This window comes from Salvia splendens, chromosome 22 (assembly GCF_004379255.2).
Source record: "Salvia splendens isolate huo1 chromosome 22, SspV2, whole genome shotgun sequence".
Classification (NCBI taxonomy): Eukaryota; Viridiplantae; Streptophyta; class Magnoliopsida; order Lamiales; family Lamiaceae; genus Salvia; species Salvia splendens.
The window spans coordinates 1958421-1977957 of NC_056053.1; the positions used below are offsets into that span (position 1 = coordinate 1958421).

General features: G+C 38.3%; 4 protein-coding genes across 6 annotated transcripts; 2 read left to right on the forward strand and 2 right to left on the reverse strand.

The window, feature by feature from the left end:
* The first annotated feature begins 2101 nt into the window (after positions 1-2101).
* Positions 2102-12109, forward strand: LOC121787564. Of its 2 annotated transcripts, none has more exons than XM_042186339.1 (5): positions 2102-2336; positions 3739-4023; positions 4191-4287; positions 11122-11215; positions 11798-12109. In XM_042186339.1, the coding sequence occupies exons 1-5, from the start codon at positions 2313-2315 to the stop codon at positions 11874-11876; spliced, it is 579 nt and encodes a 192-aa protein (XP_042042273.1). In that variant the 5' UTR covers positions 2102-2312; the 3' UTR covers positions 11877-12109. The 2 variants fall into 2 exon arrangements, with proteins under 2 accessions (XP_042042273.1, XP_042042272.1); XM_042186338.1 differs by lacking the exon at positions 2102-2336 and adding an exon at positions 3248-3309.
* LOC121787565 lies at positions 7792-8897 on the forward strand. Of its 2 annotated transcripts, none has more exons than XM_042186341.1 (2): positions 7792-8169; positions 8284-8897. In XM_042186341.1, the coding sequence occupies exon 2, from the start codon at positions 8285-8287 to the stop codon at positions 8765-8767; it is 483 nt and encodes a 160-aa protein (XP_042042275.1). In that variant the 5' UTR covers positions 7792-8169; position 8284; the 3' UTR covers positions 8768-8897. The 2 variants fall into 2 exon arrangements, with proteins under 2 accessions (XP_042042275.1, XP_042042274.1); XM_042186340.1 differs by having other exon boundaries at positions 7793-8169; positions 8281-8897.
* Positions 12110-12532: 423 nt separating the features above from the next.
* On the reverse strand, positions 12533-14706 carry LOC121787563 (ras-related protein RABH1e-like). The gene is made up of 6 exons (XM_042186337.1): positions 14419-14706; positions 14123-14193; positions 13822-13910; positions 13354-13465; positions 13059-13149; positions 12533-12888 (listed from the first exon to the last, which is right to left on the reverse strand). Exons 1-6 carry the CDS (start codon positions 14533-14535, stop codon positions 12745-12747), a joined length of 624 nt encoding a protein of 207 aa, XP_042042271.1. The 5' UTR covers positions 14536-14706; the 3' UTR covers positions 12533-12744.
* Positions 14707-15356: 650 nt separating this feature from the next.
* LOC121787878 (UDP-N-acetylglucosamine transporter ROCK1-like) lies at positions 15357-18620 on the reverse strand. The gene is made up of 7 exons (XM_042186728.1): positions 18360-18620; positions 17616-17664; positions 17307-17533; positions 16761-16959; positions 16538-16681; positions 16096-16170; positions 15357-15778 (listed from the first exon to the last, which is right to left on the reverse strand). Exons 1-7 carry the CDS (start codon positions 18509-18511, stop codon positions 15617-15619), a joined length of 1008 nt encoding a protein of 335 aa, XP_042042662.1. The 5' UTR covers positions 18512-18620; the 3' UTR covers positions 15357-15616.
* Positions 18621-19537: the final 917 nt, after the last annotated feature.

The window sequence follows — 19537 nt, forward strand, 5'->3', positions numbered from 1 at the left end:
TATTTTAAATGTCAATCATGCAAATTATGTTTTAAAATTGCATATATTATACATTTGGTAGTTTCGACGTGTTTGTTGATAAATGATAGAAAAAGACAGAAAATGGTGAAAAAAGGCCAAGGTGCAACAGCCTCAGTTCAAGCCGAGTTTCCCAGCAATGTTGAAGTCCAATCAGTGATTATTGCATACTATTCTCTTCGTCTTCGAAAGAGTTTCGCATGGATATCTTGCACGTCTCAATCGGAGTTCCGTGGAGAAAGTTATGACCATTCTATGCGCAATGCAGTCAAAGCTGACGAAAATTTAGGCAAAAATTCAAAGAAGAAAATAATTTCCCAAATCTCTCCCATTCGTTGAAGGCCACGAAAATTATAAAAAATAAACCTTTTTCCAACCTATAAATACATCTAACCTAATTCATAATCTTCATCCCAGAGCCTCCAATCCTTCTTCCATCCCACAATCCACATCATCCACCTTCCATTGGAGTGGAGCTCTACAGATCCAAGCAAGATAAGACTGAAGATTGAAGATTCAACCCTGGGTTTTATCAATTTCTTTCATATCTCTGTACTTTAATTGGTGTATTTACTTGTCTATGAGTAGAACATCCTCTGTGGACTTTTTGGTGAAGATATTCAATTGATTTTTCCTTGTTAGCTCTTGCAGTTATTTGATTTATCCTTATGCTTTCTATGTTCAATTGATTAGCTACCTCTTTAATACATGTTAGAGTTGATTAGAGTACTCGGGAGACGAAATAATTGACTTGGAAAATGGATGATTCACACTTTAATTCAATAGAACTCGGGAGAGTTGGGGTTTCATGTGAGGTCTTTGGTCTTAATGATCTTTTGGGAGTTAGATGTTAGTAATTTAAAGGGGACTTTTGGTTTCAACATCTAATCTACAAGTTTCTCACCTCGGGAGGGGGTTTAATATAGTATTGTGACCAACTTAATAACTCTAGAGACCGTAATTCAAGGAAGTCGACTATGTTTTTGGATTCTAAAATTCTACGTTCTTACACCTACTTTGTATCATTGTTTATATGCTTTCTTTTTATTTATTTGTTTATTTTTGTCTAGTTTAATAATTCAAACCTAAACCTCTGTGTCTCTAGATAGTATATTCAGTTGCAATCTTGTTCCCTGTGTTCGATATCCCGGTACTGATCTTTAGCTATACTAGATCTACCATGTATGTTTGCAAGTATTTTTAGTGCTAATAAATAGTGCTTCAATATCTTAAATGAATTAAAATGTAAGTCTAGAGTCATCTTATGCAATTTATTTTCATAAAGTATTGTAATTATGCATCTTACATTCACCACATACCAAATGTGCAGTTGGGTTTCATTTTTCATTAACGGAATTTTAAATTCTATTTCTATTCTATTTTGTCAATTCTATTTTAAAACTAAGGGGTTAACTACCAATTTTTTCGTGAACGGATATAGATCATATAGTACTATAAATTTGGAGTAAAAAATATAATACTTCATCTGTACCGTAGAAAAAAAAAATTAGTGGACGATACAAGTTTTAGTGCGAAATTAATAAATTATGAAAGAGAAATCGATAAACCATTATTAATGGATAGTGAGACTGAGATCTATATCAATAATTGCGTGATATATTGTGATTTTTTTTAAAAAAAATAGAAGTAATTAATTTTAATGGACTGATGAAAAAAATGAGAGATAATGGAGTATTTAATGCTTTTTATTTACTAGTATAAATTAATAGGGTAGGATATATGCCTTACACTACAATCAATAGAGTAATTTCATCACACCAAATAGTTGACCAACTATTTCAACCATACAAAAGTACATAGTAATTTTTATAAACAATGTGTGTTACACTATTCAAATTAAAAATTATGGGATGAATTACATAGATTCTATGATATCCATGATGCATCTTTTATCTTTGTGAAAAACCCAAATCGATTTTTTGAACTTTTTTTTTATGTTATCGAAGTGCAAATGTAAACGGTCATATACACCATTATCAAGGGCATATGCGTCCAAAATAAAAATATTTATTAAAAAATAAAGATAAAAAGCAGAAAATGTTTGTCGTGATCAGTAGCTTACCTGGCATTTCGGCTCTTTCCAAACACCAAGAACACACACACACACATTAATTCTCTATATCTATACATATATATATATATATATACACAGACGGTTGCTGAGATATTGATGCATACATGCGAAACAGCTCAATGTGATTCCGTCAACAGACCGCACACAGAAAGTTTAAGCTCTGACTTCTAAATCTCTCTCTCTATCTCGTGCTTCTGCAATGGCGGTCAATTCCTGCGAGGAGGTGAGATTTGAACCTCTTTTAGCATCCGCATTTCCGTTCTACTTCAGATTGAACCTCTTCTAAATCAGTTTTTCTGATTTCCTGAATGCGATTGTAAGCTACTGAGCTCTAGATGTATTTGCGAATGCTGCTTGTTTTCCTTGGAGATTTGGCGCAATTGATTCTTAAATGTTTAGAGTTTCGCTGTTTTTGTTTGATTTTCTGGGGCTGAGAATTTGCCGTTGACTCGGAACATATAGGCGGATTGATAGAGATAAGACTGAGCACATAAGATAACTTCGCGAAGCAGTTTTTAATCTGGATTGATTTTTCAGAACTCTACGCCTCTTCTCAAAATTGTTTTTTATGATTTTTTTTACATTTAAATGGAGCGAGTTTGAAAATCACAATCTATTTTGACTGTGGTAAAACTTGCAATTGGCAAAGTGCAATGAATGCCGTTGGGATATATGACAAAAAAGTAATAAGATGAGCTTTTTTTTGGCCGGAGCAGACGCAGCCAAAGAGGTTATGCTTGGCCACAATATCACTCTTTAAAATTGTTCTCTGGATATCGTTATCAAATGTTCCGGCTACAGACTGTAAAATTCTGTTCCGGTGTGACTTGTTGATTGCTGATTCTTGTGGTGATGTGAGTATATACGTCTCGAGGATTGAATTTTCCACGAGCTGAAATCTAATTGATGTCCTAGTGTTCATCTTGATGTGTGCTTCTGTGCTCCACTGTTGCTATTAACATATGCTTTGATAATAAGGCGTTTTGTCGCATTAAAATTCATCGTCAAGAAAGAGATATTCTGTCACCTAGAAAATCATCATCGTATAACCATTATTTTTTGTGGTTCAAGAAAATTTCATTGTCAGTATATATGACTAAGCAAATGCACCATATAATATATCACCCAGACATTCTTTCAGATATCTGATTAAGTGGTTGCAAATGAGGATAAGAGACATGAGCTATGAGCATAGTGTAATGCATCAACTTTCCTGTGCTTTTAGCTTCCATCTAGATAGACATTTTCAATGATAATCTCTATGCATGTGCTGAAAATTGTTTAGCGTATGCATTATGCATTAAATGACCTTTGGGTTAGGAATTTTTTCCACTCCTCCTGTGCTTTTGTCTTAGCAAGAGTGCATACTGTTCACATTTAAACATGCAAAAATTGGATTCGAAATAGATGCAAACTCCATTTTGAATTTATGCACTGTGGTATATTATTGTCAAGCATAAATGGCCACACTTACTCTTTTTCTTAATGTGGTTGATATATTTGATTATGCTGTTTTCTCTTTTCCTTTCTGATGTGCTATTAATGGGGTTTTTGGCTCTTAATTTCTGTTCTCTACTCTTTGAATTGTATAATATAATGAATGACATCAACTACTGCTTTCCCAGTGCCAAAATGTCCACAGTGTTGTTGTTTTGAATGATGGAGGCTCCACTGACCAGCAGTATGAGCCATCCTCAAAAATCAACTTTTCAGAAGCGCCTAAAGTGATGCAAAGTCAGTTATTTTTAAATTCTAAACCTGGTTTGCACAACCATACCAACCTACAGTTGGATGAAGTGAACAATTATGCACCATGTGTCTTGGATATTGATATTGAGAAAGGAATGGCAGAAAGTCTCAAGTCCGACGACAAAACTGTTGGTAATTTAAAGTCTGATGATTCTTTACCGGTACGTGTCTTCGTTCCTGTTGCTTATGCTTTTATGGCTGTATGACCTTGGAAATGTTACTTAATAAGAAAAGTGGTTTTATGCTCTCACTGATGATGGTGTTTAACTATGATACCACTGGATCCTGCCGTTCTTTGACTAGAAGTAAACAACTGATTGTTATGCAGAAGGCATTACCTAGAGATATCTGCTTACATATGGGAGGGAAATTCATGCAGCTCTTGATGAACCATGGAATTGAGTTACCCAAGTTCACTTCAAGAGGTAGTTGAGTAGTGAAGCACTATCCATTCATGCATTCTTGTGATGATTATTATATTGCAATCTTGATTTCGTAGCACTGAGGTTACACATGTAGGCAATAAAACTTCCGCACTATTTCTCTAACAAGCCAGATGTCAAATGCACACTGTTGAGATTTACTCACACAAGGCTTTCACACACTCAAGAAGATCACACACACACTCACTGTTGTATGAGATCACACAATGCAGAAACACACACACTCACACTTTGAGTATTGAAGATGATAATCTTGGAGAGAAACTGGAAAACTCTTTATTGATTAAACTACTAACTACATACACGGTTTATGAGCTATTTAAAGCTCTACAATCAAGTAGCAACTGCTACTAACTAACTACAACAAGAATCAAGAAAACAAGAAGAATAACCGCTACATCTCAGCTAACTAACTGCTGCTCCAACGGCTAGTTTCTCTAGGTTGCTTCTTCCTTCTCGGCTCAAGACCGAACTCCCTTCTCGGCTCAAAACCGAACTCCCTTCTCGGCTCAAAACCGAACTCCCTTCTCGGCTCAAAAACCGAACTCCCTTCTCGGCTAGTTCCAGCTCAAAGCCGAGCTTCCTTCTTCTGCCTTCTTCTTCCAACTGAAATGAGCACTCCATTATTACAATTCTCCACCTGAGGGCTCATCTCAGTTCTTGCACAAACATTGATCAACTTCTTGCAATGATCAAACTTGTCTCTACCTAGAGACTTTGTTAGCATGTCAGCCGGATTGTGCAAGGTGTTAATCTTAATCACCTTCACTCTCCCCTTCTCAATCTCATCTCTAATAAAATGCAACTTTATGTCTATGTGCTTGCTCATTTCATGAAAATCCGGATGTTTAGCCAAGCACATAGCTGAGCTGCTGTCACAATGAATCACCATTGTCTTTTGGTCAAAACCAAAGTCAGAAATCACTCCCTGAATCCAAAAGCTCTCCTGTACAGCTGCAGTGAGAGCTATATACTCTGATTCTGTTGTTGAGAGAGCAACAACACTTTGCAAACCTGATTTCCAGCTGATTACAGTTCCAAACATGGTGAAAAGATAACCTGTTTGGGACTTTCTGTTGTCCAGGTTTGCAGCATAGTCTGCATCACAATAGCCCTGCACAACCTCCTCAGATTCACCTTCCCAGCCATTGAAGACAATTCCCCAGCCACTGGTTGACTTCATGTACCTCAATATCCACTTAAGAGCATTCCAATGCTCCTTCCCCGGGTCAGCCATGTATCTGCTAGTCACTGAGATAGCATGTGCCAGATCTGGTCTGGTACAGATCATAGTATACATAACACTTCCAACCACACTAGCATAAGGAATAGACTCCATCTCCTCAGCCTCTTGCTTAGATTTAGGGGCCTGCTCCTTTGAAAGCTTAAAACTCTGGGACAGAGGAGTTGATGCAGCTTTTGCATTTTCCATTTTGAATCTCTGCAAAACTTTCTCAATATAGTCAGTTTGAAGCATCCACAGCTTCTTGCAGCCTCTGTCTCTCTGAATGTGTATGCCTAGGATCTTCCTTGACTCTCCTAGATCCTTCATTTCAAAGCTAGACTTCAAATCCTCCTTGACTTGCTGAATTTCTGTCATAGAAGGTCCTGCAAGTAGCATATCATCCACATAGAGCAATAGATAGGCAATAGGTGTTTTTCCCTTCCTCTTGATGTAGATGCAATCATCAAACTCTGATCTAATGAAGCCAATCTTCTTCATTTGTGCATCAAACTTCTTGTTCCACTGTCTAGGACTTTGCTTAAGACCATAAAGACTCTTTTGTAGCAAGCACACCTTGCTTTCTTCACCACTCTTCACATAGACCTCTGGCTGATCCATGAAGATAGTCTCCTCTAGGTCTCCATTTAGGAAGGCAGTCTTCACATCAAGCTGCTGCAATTCCCAATCTAGCTGATTCACCACAGCCAACAAAATCCTAATAGAAGTGTGCTTAACAACCGGAGCAAACACCTCATTGAAGTCAACTCCTTCTTGCTGTGTAAATCCCCTTGCCACCAGCCTTGCTTTGAACCTGATTCTGTCTTTATCAGTGGTCTCTACCTTCTTTTTAAACAACCACTTGCAACTGATCAGCTTCCTCTCCTTTCCATCTGTATTCAGCTTGGATTTGTCCACCAAAATCCAGGTTTTGTTCTTGAGTAAAGACTTTATTTCTTCATTCATGGCCTCTATCCATCTCTCTCTGTCTTTGCTTCTCATGGCCTCTTTATAGGTGAGAGGATCAGCAATATCAATACTCTCAGCAGCACACAGTGCATAATAGACCATATCTGCAAATTTCTCAGGCGGCTTTGCATTTCTCCTTCCCCTGTCTCTTGCAATCTGGTACTCTCTGGTAGGATCTGCTGTGGGCTCATCATTTCTTCTACCTTGAGCTGGAGCACCATCACCCTCTGGATCAGGTTCATTTTCTGAGTCAGTGACTCCACCTGCTCCTAGGCCAACTCCCATAGGCTCCACCTTGAAGAAATCACTCTCAACTTCACTGGAGTCACTGGAGTCCAGCTTATCTTTCAAGTAGGGCATCTGATCCTCCAAGAACACCACATCCCTACTCACCACCACCTTCTGCCTACCAGGCTCAATACACCAGAGCCTATACCCCTTAACACCCCTCTGATATCCCAGCAAGATACATTTCAGAGCCCTAGCTTCAAGCTTACTTTGCCTAGCATGAGCATAGGCTGCACACCCAAACACCTTGTATTTTGAGTAGTCACTATGAGCTCCATACCACATGTAATCAGGAGTTTCAGATTTCAGGGCAGTAGATGGGCATTTATTGATGAGATAGGCTGCTGTATACACCGCCTCTCCCCAGAACCTGCTGCTCAAACCAGAACCAAGAAGCAGGCACCTCACCCTCTCTAGGATAGTCCTATTCATCCTCTCCACAACACCATTTTGCTGGGGATTACCAGGAACAGTACGGTGCCTCTTCATACCCTTCTCTTTGCAAAATATATCAAATTCAGCAGACAAGAATTCCAAGCCATTGTCAGTTCTTAAACATTTAACACTCCTTCCTTTCTCTAGCTCCACCTCCTTACACCATATCTTGAACTTAGTGAGTGTTTCAGATTTTTCCTTAAGAATATATACCCACAACTTCCTTGTATAGTCATCAATGATAGCTAGATAATACTTTCCTCCACCAATTGAACACACCGGTGAAGGCCCCCAAAGATCACTATGTATGTAGTCTAAAGGGGCTGTAGAAGAGTGAATACCTGTAGGATAGGGTGCCTTCTTTGCTTTTCCAAGTATACACTGCTCACAGGGGTCCATCTTGTTGAAATCTCCAGAGATCAGGCCCCCCTTCTTGATGAGTTCTTTCAAGCTTCCTTCTGCTGGATGGCCCAGCCTCTTGTGCCATAGCATTAGGGAATCATCTGACACAGCATTGCTTTCTCCATCAACAGCCTTAGCCTTCAAATAAAGAGAATATGCTCTCTGTCAGCCTCCATCATCACTGCCTATATAACACGGATACTTCACTTTGTTGCCGTATCGCGTATCGGATACGTATCCGATACCGATACGCGACGGATACGCGACGGATACGTATCCTGGGCGTATCCGCGGGATGGGCCGTATTGGGCCGGGAAACCTCAGATTCGATACGTATCTCGGTGGATACGGCCCAGTTTAAAGCCCATCTAAAGGAGCCGGCCCGATAGAATTAACGGGCTGGACCAAAAAGCCCATTTGTGATGTAGCCCATTGCAGCTGGATGAACAAATCTAGCTCTATAAATAATGATGCTCTATACAATATAAGATTCCACACAATTGAGAAAGCCGCAGCTAGGTCAAAAACTCCCCGCCTCCATAGATTCGGTATGCTTTTTTTTTTAGATTTTTCGTTTTATGTATCTATTTTTGCCATCGCTTTTCTATGTTATAATTCAGTTTTTTTGCTCCCCCAATTCAATTCAATTATAATTTCAGCAGTATGGCATCTCCAAATCTGAGTGCTACTGCTGCTAGTTCTAGTGCTAGTTCTGCTGCTAGTTCTAGTGTTGGATCTGGGTCCAGACAAATAACTGATATCAGGGCTCCATTGTGGGATCATGTCACCATTCTAGAGAAGCCTAAACCTGGTGGAGGAAATATATTATGGAGATGCAACTATTGTCCATTTTCAAAAAGCACTAGCTATACAAGAGTTGAAGCTCATTTGCTGCAAAAATTAAGACAGGGGATTAAGACATGTCCAAATGTTTCATTTGAAATGCTGAGTGACATGAGGAGGGAAGTGGAAAAGTGTAAGGAGCTATTGGAAAGATCAAAGGCATGCACTGTTTCTTTGCCTGTAGCTCCTTCAGACAACAGCAAGAGGACCAAGAGGGGGCCTGTTTCTCAATTGGAAAAATCATGGGCATTGCAAGACCGCAAGCACTTGGATGCTTTAATTGTTAGAGCAATTATTTCCTAATTTAGAACCTGCTGCTATCATGTTATTTTGAGTGTAATAGACCTTTAATGTCTCTATGTTGAATTAGAATATCTATTTTGTAATTTATTTTGCACTATTATTATTTATTAAAAAAAATAGTTAAAACGTATCCGCGTATCGGGTTGTTTGGGAAAGAGCCGTATCCGCGTATCCGTATCCTTCGGATACCGATACGCGTATCCGTATCGGTGCCGCACAGATCACTGCATCTCCAGATTTCACAAACAATTTTCCTTGACTCATTAATATAGTGAACCCCCTCTGCTCCAGCATTCCCAATGAGATGAGGTTCCTCTTCACTTCTGGAATATACCTCACCCCAGTCAGGATCTTCACAGAGCCATCTTGTAGGCTTAGCTTCACCTTCCCTATCCCTTTTATCTGACAAGTATGATTATTTCCAAGAACAACCGTACCCGATGCTTCTTGAAGATCATGAAACCAGCTTCTATTGGGGCACATATGGAAGCTGCACCCCGAGTCCATTATCCACCTGTGACTGACCCCACTGTCACTAATATTCATAAGTTGAGCCGGGGGATCAGCACTTTCCACACAATCAGATTGGTTGTGTCCCTCAGAGGCCATCTTTCTCTTCCATGCATGACAATCTTTCTTCAAATGTCCAGGTTTCTTGCACCAATAGCAAGCTCTGGTTTCCTTCTGAGCATCAGAACTTGAGGGTTTAGAGCCCTCAAACTTCTTCTTGAAGTTCTGCTTCTTGAACTTCTTCACATTCAAGGCCTCTGCAGCTTGAACATTGGAGCTTGCAGAGCCTCTGTTGGCTGTCTTCTGGAGTTCTTTGGCCATCAAGGCTGAATAGACTTCTGCATAGGTGATAGGTTTATCTCTTCCATAGATAATTGCATCACTTAACTGGTCATACGAGCTAGGCAAGGCATTCAATGTGAGAATGGCCTTATCCTCATCTGAAATCTTGACATCAACAGATCCCAGGTCATCAATGATCTTGTTGAACTCCTCTAGCTGCTCAATGATGGACCTATCTCCAGAAAAACTATAGGCATACAGCCTCTTCTTGAGATACAGCCGGTTAGCCAAGGATTTGGCCAAGTAAACTTCATCCAACTTGTCCAAGATCTCCACCGCAGTCTTGGCTTCTTGAACATCCCTCAAGACCTTATCTCCAAGGCACAGAATCACTGCAGAATGTGCCTTGAGCTGCATCTCCTCCATCTTTGCCTGAGCTTTATCATCAAGCACTGGAGCCTTTCCTTTCTCCTCTGGTTTTGCAAGAACTGCGGCCAAGCCTTGTTGAATCAAAACCGCCTTCATCTTCATCTTCCACAGGCTATAATCATTCTTGCCTGTGAACTTTTCTGCATTAAGCCTTGCTGCCATCTCTGAAACCGTTTGATCCTCTGCAAATCAGCTTCAATATCCCTTCCCACAGACGGCGCCACTTGTTGAGATTTACTCACACAAGGCTTTCACACACTCAAGAAGATCACACACACACTCACTGTTGTATGAGATCACACAATGCAGAAACACACACACTCACACTTTGAGTATTGAAGATGATAATCTTGGAGAGAAACTGGAAAACTCTTTATTGATTAAACTACTAACTACATACACGGTTTATGAGCTATTTAAAGCTCTACAATCAAGTAGCAACTGCTACTAACTAACTACAACAAGAATCAAGAAAACAAGAAGAATAACCGCTACATCTAAGCTAACTAACTGCTGCTCCAACGGCTAGTTTCTCTAGGTTGCTTCTTCCTTCTCGGCTCAAGACCGAACTCCCTTCTCCGAACTCCCTTCTCAGCTCAAAACCGAACTCCCTTCTCGGCTCAAAAACCGAACTCCCTTCTCGGCTAGTTCCAGCTCAAAGCCGAGCTTCCTTCTTCTGCCTTCTTCTTCCAACTGAAATGAGCACTCCATTATTACACACACCATTTGTTAAATCCATTTACTTAGCCTCCAGACGAGTGCCTGTTTACTAAAAACGCAAATCAGAAGAAATGTACTTGCGTAATTAAAACAAATTGACCCTTGCACACACACAAATGCATGGCTTTAGAGTAGTAGTGGTAATTGTGATCATAGCACATGCAAACTATATTTACTTTCCTCGCTCCAAATTCCACAGAAATTAGAACTCATGATTAAAATGTGATACTACTGATTATACATCCATGTGGCTTTAGTTCCATATGATTTACTTTCTTCTGTCATTTTAGAGTAACTAAGTTTGTACAAGTAATTTGGTTTGAGCTTTATCAAACTATCTTGCTTCTTCATCTAGTATTTTCCATAATTCGACTTGTGCTCTAAGGTTAACAATTTAACATTCCTTATGGCAGAAAGAGTCTACGATATAGCTTCCAGCAGGTCAAGGAAATACAAGCGATCTCAATCATTCAACTCAAGAAGAGTACTTCTCTTGTTCTCAGTCATGTAAGCTCAAAGCATATCCTGTACTTTGGTTATTGAAGAGACTCATTTTAATTTACGCAAGATTGAAAATTTTTCTTTTGTTATCGGGAGAGTAAGAGTAAGATGTGACGATGGAGACAAAGCATAGGGCAAAGAGTCTTCAATAAACTAGAATATGAAACTGTGCCTATATTTTTCTTTCAAGTTTCAACCAATTTAGTGTGCTTAATAAATTTCTGTTATTTGACTATTGAAACCTAGCACAGTTAGTACTGTGCCTTACACACATCAAAGAAATGTAGGAATTAGATTAAGAAAATGTGTTACTAGATAGAAAAATCTTTGATTTCAATGGTTGAATTATAGTCTGCATATCTTTGATTGTCAATGGGCTATGCCATTTTTAAGCTTACCAAAGCATACTCCCGTGCTCACCCGAATAGAGAGCAAGTAAGATGATTGCAACTTATCTCGGAGTCTTGCTGCGCTCTCAATGCGTGCTTCTATAAACTAGTGCTTTTCCCTTCTGTTTATAATCTTTTTTTTATCATGATTCTTAAAATTCTTATACGAAATCCAACAACTGTTTTCTTTTTTGTCCAGGTCTAGCTTGGGAACGATCATTCTAATTTATCTGACGCTGAGAGTGAGGCTAATCAGTGACGGATATGGTAATGCATGAATGTTTTCTGCCAAATTTTTGCAATCCTTTGTGAAAGGATCTCTTTATAAAACAGTAGCTTTCTTTTCTCTACATCGTGCTGATTATTTTCGATTCTTGGCTCTGCTTTGTAAGTTTTTCATTAGTGTACATATTAGACGACCTGAAACTGCACTTCAGTCAACATATCCCCGTTCGATCTTCGCATGTATGCAAATTCAGTCTCTCTTGATAATTCCATGCAAGTTTTGCAATATTAACTTATTATTAGATAAAGAATAAACCAAGAAACCATTCGAATATAATCGTTACTAAAGTTTCATTATGTATTTTTGGAATGGGGGGATGCCGGAGGCAAGGGTAGTGACTGGAGTGAAGTCGTACTAGAAGGTGCTGGATCATCTACTTTTCAGGGAGAGCTAACTTGTCGGGTGGTTTCTGGTTTGTCACTGCTCCACCCCCAAAACAAAAGGAAGAGAGCTAAATTTGAGCTAAACTCGTGGATGGAAGTCTTCTTTCGTTTTTAGACATGACGTTAGACCAAGCTCATGAGCTTATTATGTTAAGTCGGAACAAGTTGACGAGATCCCCTGTATTACGTCCCCATGTGCGCCCGTGTTTCAGAAATCACAAAGCATTGGTCATGGCCCCCCTTCTACCACTTGTTTGATCATATCTCACACAATAGTAAGATTCTCCCACAAACAAAGTTAAATTCGAAGAGAGAGAGATAGAGAGAAGAATAAATACATGCACTAGTTCAAGAATACAATAACCAAAATTCTAAGCGAAGCAGTCTACATCCCCAACCAGAACAAAGAGATTTAAACATGTAATCCAAAAAATGTTAATGTTGTTTGCTTCTCCCCTGCTCCCGTCTCACCTAATTCTAGCACGCACAGCCGCCTCCTTGCTGCTGTGACTGGGAAGAATTTGCATTAGACTTCAAGTTCACGTCGACCATGTCCTCCTTGTTTGTTGACGAAAGCGTCTCCATCCCTGGCAACGCAGATGCTATTTTCCGAAACAGTGGCTGCATTTTCAGTACACGATCAGGATTGTAAACAGTCGTTTGATGATGCAATCTCAATGTACACTATATCTCGACATAAATACTTGCTTAGCACAGACATCTTTTCTTAAGCAACAATGTTGAGTTACTTTTTGAGGTAATATAAGTAGTACCATGGAAGAAGCTCTTACCTTTATATTGAAACCAGCTTTTGCACTAGTTTCTAAGAACATGATACCGATTTCACGAGCCTTGTTATCTCCTTCTTCGATGGAAACTTGCCTGCACGAGAAATCACAAGCTATATACATCATACAAATGATCGTATTTTAGTCATTGAAATGGCAAACATTGCAAATTATTTCTCATAGATGGTACATAAAATACTCTTTTTTGAAATAAACTTACAGTTTTTCGCAGAATAGGGGAATGAATCTAAACACATCAGAAACTTGAGACGCCATATAGAAAGAGGGGAAATCTCACCTTTTTTCAACAAGATCAGTTTTGTTTCCTACAAGAACAATAATAACATCACCACCCCGTTCGGTTCTCACTTCTTCAATCCACTTGGTAGTGTTTATAAACGACTGGCGATCTGCAAGGGAGAAACCAAACCAGAATAACTGAAATCACAAATTTTACCTCGTGAAGCAACCTAAGGTACATGCTAGATAATTTGATCCGATACACCATCAAAGTTTATGATGATACATAACTATAGTAATAGTAGGGTATAAGACTGACTTGAACCAATAGCTCTGAACAAACTTTATTAGTTATGGTTTATAATTCATTAGTTGATGAAAGAAACATGAAACAATCCTATTTTGAAAATCTAAATAGAATCTTAATGAGGTTCTTTCAACAAAAATGAGATGAACAAGTCTATATGTACTAGAAAAGGAATTCAAGATTAATAGCAGAGGAGCCTCTTCAGATCTAGTTACTTACTGGCAACGTCGTAGACCACCACTGCCACTGAAGAATCTCGGATGTAGCTCGGGATAAGACTTCTAAATCTTTCTTGTCCAGCAGTATCCCTGTGATCACCATCATTTTAGCATTATAAACAAGATAGATATGGTGAAGTCATAGTATTAAACTATGAATTCAATAATTTACGACTATACAACATCACAATTCGATTTAATCAACAAATTGGAGTAAATTCACACATCATTTAGAACAGACTGCACCGCGATACATAGCACTAACATCAAAAGGTTGAAAACTGAAAAACGAAAATATTTACCAAAGTTGCAAGCGAACTGTTCGATCTTCAAGATACATAGTTTTTGACAAGAAATCGATGCCTATAGTGGCCTGCATAACCAAAACAAAAGGAACGAAAAAACAAAATCACAATCAACGGTTAAGAAATCATTATCTTCTGCAATTACAAACGGTAATATCCTCCAACGACGATCATCACTCATAAATCAGCACAGCTACTAAATATCGAAATTCGACAAAATCGAGAATTCATGAAATTGAGGAGTAATAATTGAAAACATAATCGGAGAAATAGAAATACAGAGAATATGAAACCTGATAGGTGGTGTCGAATTTGTCGTACATGAAACGGGTGATGATGCTAGTTTTTCCGACGGATTGATCGCCGATGAACACCAGTTTGTACTTGGCTAACGGTGACACCACCGGCATTGGAGAAGCAACGACGATGACGAAGATCGGATCTAAATCTGGCAATCGGAGTCGAGGAGGAGAGGTAGGAGAAAATTATGGAAAATATTGAAGAAAGAGAGAGGGTTTGGGGCGAAGAAAATGAAAACGAATCGTAGAAATGTAGGAAAGGTTTGGGAACTTTGCAGTTAGAAGTCATGCAATGCACTCACACTCAACTCACGTGGATTGCGACTCAGCTCAAATAACTACGTTAAACCACTTTTAGTGTTATTCAATACAGAATTTTAATTTAAGTATATGCATATACAAATATAGGTGAGTTAAAATAAATTTTATTTGAATTGAATTGAATGTATAAAATAACTTCATAAATATTAAAATTAGTCGAATCTCATGAGAGATACATTCACTGGAGATCTTCACTTCATGAATCTTTTGTTTGAACTTCTCCTAAAAGCTTAACTCTTCTAATCGATAAGCATATGCTGCGGTCGCATGTGGGATATTCGTCGGATACACAAATTTCGCCCGATCCCAACTACAACAAGAAAGACTCCTTCATTCAGTGACGGACACACTTGATGGTGGCGATGTGCGAGTAAGCCCCATCCTCTTTATTTTTTCTTTTTTCTGTTGTTGAATTCGCCAAAATTTACTTCAATGTTATCTTTAGCCTTTACTAAATTAATGTTATTGAAGAAATTGATGGAGCTTTTTGAACAATAAGATGGAAGAAAAAGAAATTTGGAAAATGTTCAGCTTCAAATTCCACTCCCATCTCATTCTACTATGTTTCCTTAAGTAGAGCTGAAAAAAAGTGACTGTTATTCGAGAAAATATGAATATAAAGAAACTACTTCTCATAAATTTTCTCCTTTAACAGATACACATAAAAATCAGTAGGTATACCAGACAATATTAGTACACACATAACACATGCCCTATTCAGTATATTGTCCTATGAGTAAAAGAGCAAGCTCCTCGAAAACGTGAGCGATATTCTTCGCTGCACCGATGCTTGGAATCCATTCATGAGATCGAACGAGGTATAGTTGCCTGTTCCCTGACTCTCCTAACGTTATAGAGTCTGTTGTGGAGCTTATGACTCTTTCTTTTTGACACGGTATGGGTACTTTTGGTATATCGATATGCTAGTGGCAACCAAAGGGAGAGCCACAAGACAGAATGGGGACGGGGGTATACCATCAAAGACAAATTGAAGCAGAGCCGTGACAAGAAGTGCGGAAACAATGACAAAACCCTGCATGCATATTGAGTTTACAAAATATCAGCAAAAGATAACGTTATCCAAATTAAAGATTGTGGATTGTGGATAGACAATGACTATTCAAGTCTGAATACTAGCATCCATTTATGTGATTAATGTGAAGCCTTAAACAATGTTTTGAATCCAACAAGATAATAAAATCAAGATGGTCCAGGCCGTCAGTATCCGAAATCCACTATAATCAAATCAGCTTAAAGACAGGACTATGCATCTTACAAAAATAAAATATTTAGAATGACGGAGAATTAGGACCTAAGTTTTGGCTAATCATAAATTTCTCTTTAACTCACCTTCCGGACACCACCAGCATATGTTGTCAGAAGACCGACAAGAATTCCACCAACAGCATTGAGTATGACAGGAATCTGAACAACAAACATATAGAAACTTTAAAGCACGAAATTGCTTACAATGTCATAAAATTATTGAAATTTAACCTAAGAAACATTATTATATTTGATGAGAAATAGCTGATGAGGCATTGAGCGTTATGGTATTTGAGCAAACAGATGGGGCATTTCAAACATGTGGAAGCAATTATATGCGTCACTCTATGTAGCATGTATAACAGTGCTGAATATAGTAATTACCATTGCACTTCAATTATCATAACAGAACTAACTAGTTTTGACAGGCTGAGGCGACCACTCATGGCCTGTGCTTCTAGTGATAGATATAAAAACCAAGGATGTATTAGATTTCCAATGAGCTACAATGATAAAGGATATTTACCCATGTCCATGGAGTCCACCCATGAAAGAAGCCAAGCTCTCTGATAGCCACACCATCTGGAGATTTGTAAGCACTGGCTAGTAAGCAAAGACTCCCAATTATGGACATCTCCACAGTCATCAAGTAAGATGCGTGTTTCTTAACCTGTACCAGAAAAGATGGACATGAGAAAGGCAAATTTGATAAGACATGGAACTTTAGAAACACAAAGGCATTTGATTACTTGAGAAGCCCACTGACACAGTGCAGAGGCCAGGCCAGAGAGTACAGAAGCCACCAGCACAGGAACAATTCCATAAAATAATATTTCATCAGGGTTCTTAGCACTAGATGCTTTACTAGATCCTTCGCCAACGCTTAGAAGGACAGCAGCAATGATCAATATGAATAGAGCCCCAATCTGTTGAATGGACTGCCTCTGTCTGTCAGATTACCAAACAAAAGAAATCAGAGCTCTAAGCTTTAACTCACAAGAATATATCACTTTTTTTACTTATGATAAAGAATCAACCCTAAAGCAGAGGTCACTCGTATGTATGTCTAAGTTAACTTAGAAGGGGCATAAAATTGCATTTCAGAGTACAGCAATGCCGTTCAGTTAACTGCTGCCTTCTGACTTCTGAGCAACTACAATATTTATTGCCGGTTATAGAAGTACAAAAATTTGGGAGGTTGGTAACTTCTAACTGTACGAGATACTATTTCAATGGAGAAAGAACTATAGCCGACACAGGTTTTAGATACGCGGCGTATCAGAATAGGGGAGTACCTTAATATGATATAAGTGAAAAATGCTGTGAAAAAGAGTTTTGTCTGGTTCAGCATTGAGAATGTGAGTGAATCAAGATTTTTATATGAGATCTGCAGCAAGCTGTTTTGCAGGGCATAGATGGCTGCTGGTAGTCCTGAAGCAGTTAAAGAGCCAACCAAAGTCCACTCTTTGAATACCTTTCTCAGACTTCCATCTTTTGCCAAAAGAAACAGAGCACAAATCACCTATCACACCTCCAAATGCAACTCAATAAGAGCCATAGATCGTGAGAAACAGGTTATATGGAATGCTGGCAGCGAAAGTTACCTTTACCAACTCACACGCCAAAACTGACGAAGTCACAATAACTTCCCGGCTGCAACAAGAAGAAACACATGAATGAGCGGTAAGTTGCAGACCTATTTATTTCTACATGTAACAGTTACAGCTTTTACGAAAAATAAATATCTAGCTAAGTTTACTAGTAATAAACCACATCAGATAATCAGATCCAAATAACAACACCTACCATCTACACAAATTTTCAACCAAACAGCCATAAATCAACAAGCAATAGGAAGAGAAAAGTTGCAATCCAGCCTATTCTGTAAAGAAGAACTAATTCTGAAGCAGAAATCACACTCTGTTTGCAGACTTATAAGCGAATTAATAGCTCCTCGAACTTAACTGATATCCATGCAACTCATCTCCACCAAAGAAATTGAAAAAAAGCAAAGCCTATGTTTGGCTAACTATTCTGCATCCCTTCCTCAAAACACAAGCAAACACATTACCCTTCCCAACATAATCTCACATGCACCAATCATATGAAACAGATAATTTATCTAAACCTTTGACCACAATTACAACATTCACCATTTCACCTCATCATATCATCAAAAGTTCATCCAATTTTCAAACAGACCCTAATTGATGGAGCAATTCACCTTTTATCACAAAATGCTGATCACTACCAATAATCATCAAAATTAGCAACAAAGAGGCGACTACACACAACCACGCACGCATTCACTAAACCAAACACTAGTAAAAAGCAATAATTAATCAAACCTGGTGAAACGTTTGGAGATGAGAGGCTGAGCACCGTACTGCATCGTTAGCAGCAAGGAGAAGAGCCAGACCTTTGAGGTGGCATTGGGATTGGGGTTGAGATTGGGATTGATCGGGGCGGGCTTCATCGTCTGGAGCTTGCCGATCGCCATTGATGCGGCGATCGGAGATCCGAGGCGTCGAAGAGAGCAAACGAAGAATATATTATGCCTAAATTGGAAGCTTTTTCCCTTCTTTGGGGAAAGGTGGAAGACGGTCGTTTTTGGCTGCCACACGACGTCGTACAAGCCATTAGTAGTCAAAATATTTGTTAAAAATTAAATCTATATTAGCACATCGAATTACTGATATTGTTTCTATCTTTTGATAATTTTTAGCATTAAAATATGAATAACATGGAAAACATGATTATCTGATATTTTATATGAAAAGATTTACTACAAATTTGCAGGGGAGCCTGGTTGTATCAAGAATTTTTGTGGTGGGATAAATAATTACTCTCTCGTGGATAGGAGTTGTTTTTCTATTTTAGTCCGTCTACGAATATGAGTCTCGGTTTATAATCACTATAAATGGTAAACATGCCTTATATTTCACTCACTCATTGACTCATTTCACTCACATGTCATTTAAAATAAATATACACATGCCAGATTTTTCCAATAATTTTCTTCCACTTATTTTTCTTAACATTTCTTAAAACTCGTGCCGTCAAGAAATGAGACTTTTATTTACAAACCGGGGGAGGAGTATATAATACAATAATCTCAAATTAATTGAAGTAGAGTGGACTTGCTACAAGGTCGCAATAGTTTATGTTATATTCTTCTTCTTTATTCTATCTCTAATTCTCTCACAAACTCTCCCTTTATTAACTTTTTTTTATTGTAAATATTGGACAATGGCGTAACCAACAACGAACACGGAAATAGAAATATTAGATAATGAACTATGATAATACTAGTTGATAATGAGATGGATTTCATTTTTTATCAAACAATAGTTTATGATAATACTAGTTGATAATGAGATGGATTTCATTTTTTATCAAACAATAGTTTAACTAATTTTTTCTCAGTAGCTCCGCCTCCTATACTAGTTTTGCATTAACATTTATTGTTTACTCAATATTATTTTTCATGCACGGATAAAGTATAATATTATAAAATTTCTACCCT

Coding starts and splice junctions, on each gene's coding strand:
- LOC121787564 (XM_042186338.1), top strand. CDS start 3,277: ATGAGGATAAGAGACATGAGCTATGAGCATAGT. Junction 3,310..3,738: donor ACATGAGCTATGAGCATAGT/GTAATGCATCAA, acceptor CTGCTTTCCCAG/TGCCAAAATGTCCACAGTGT. Junction 11,216..11,797: donor CTTCTCTTGTTCTCAGTCAT/GTAAGCTCAAAG, acceptor TTTTTTGTCCAG/GTCTAGCTTGGGAACGATCA.
- LOC121787565 (XM_042186341.1), top strand. CDS start 8,285: ATGGCATCTCCAAATCTGAGTGCTACTGCTGCTAGTTCTAGTGCTAGT.
- LOC121787563 (XM_042186337.1), bottom strand. CDS start 14,535: ATGCCGGTGGTGTCACCGTTAGCCAAGTACAAACTGGTGTTCATCGGC. Junction 13,911..14,122: donor ACAGTTCGCTTGCAACTTTG/GTAAATATTTTC, acceptor TGGTGATCACAG/GGATACTGCTGGACAAGAAA. Junction 13,466..13,821: donor GGTGGTCTACGACGTTGCCA/GTAAGTAACTAG, acceptor TCTCCCTTGCAG/ATCGCCAGTCGTTTATAAAC.
- LOC121787878 (XM_042186728.1), bottom strand. CDS start 18,511: ATGGCGATCGGCAAGCTCCAGACGATGAAGCCCGCCCCGATCAATCCC. Junction 17,665..18,359: donor ATCTCCAAACGTTTCACCAG/GTTTGATTAATT, acceptor TTCTTGTTGCAG/CCGGGAAGTTATTGTGACTT. Junction 15,779..16,095: donor ATGCTGGTGGTGTCCGGAAG/GTGAGTTAAAGA, acceptor ATATGCATGCAG/GGTTTTGTCATTGTTTCCGC.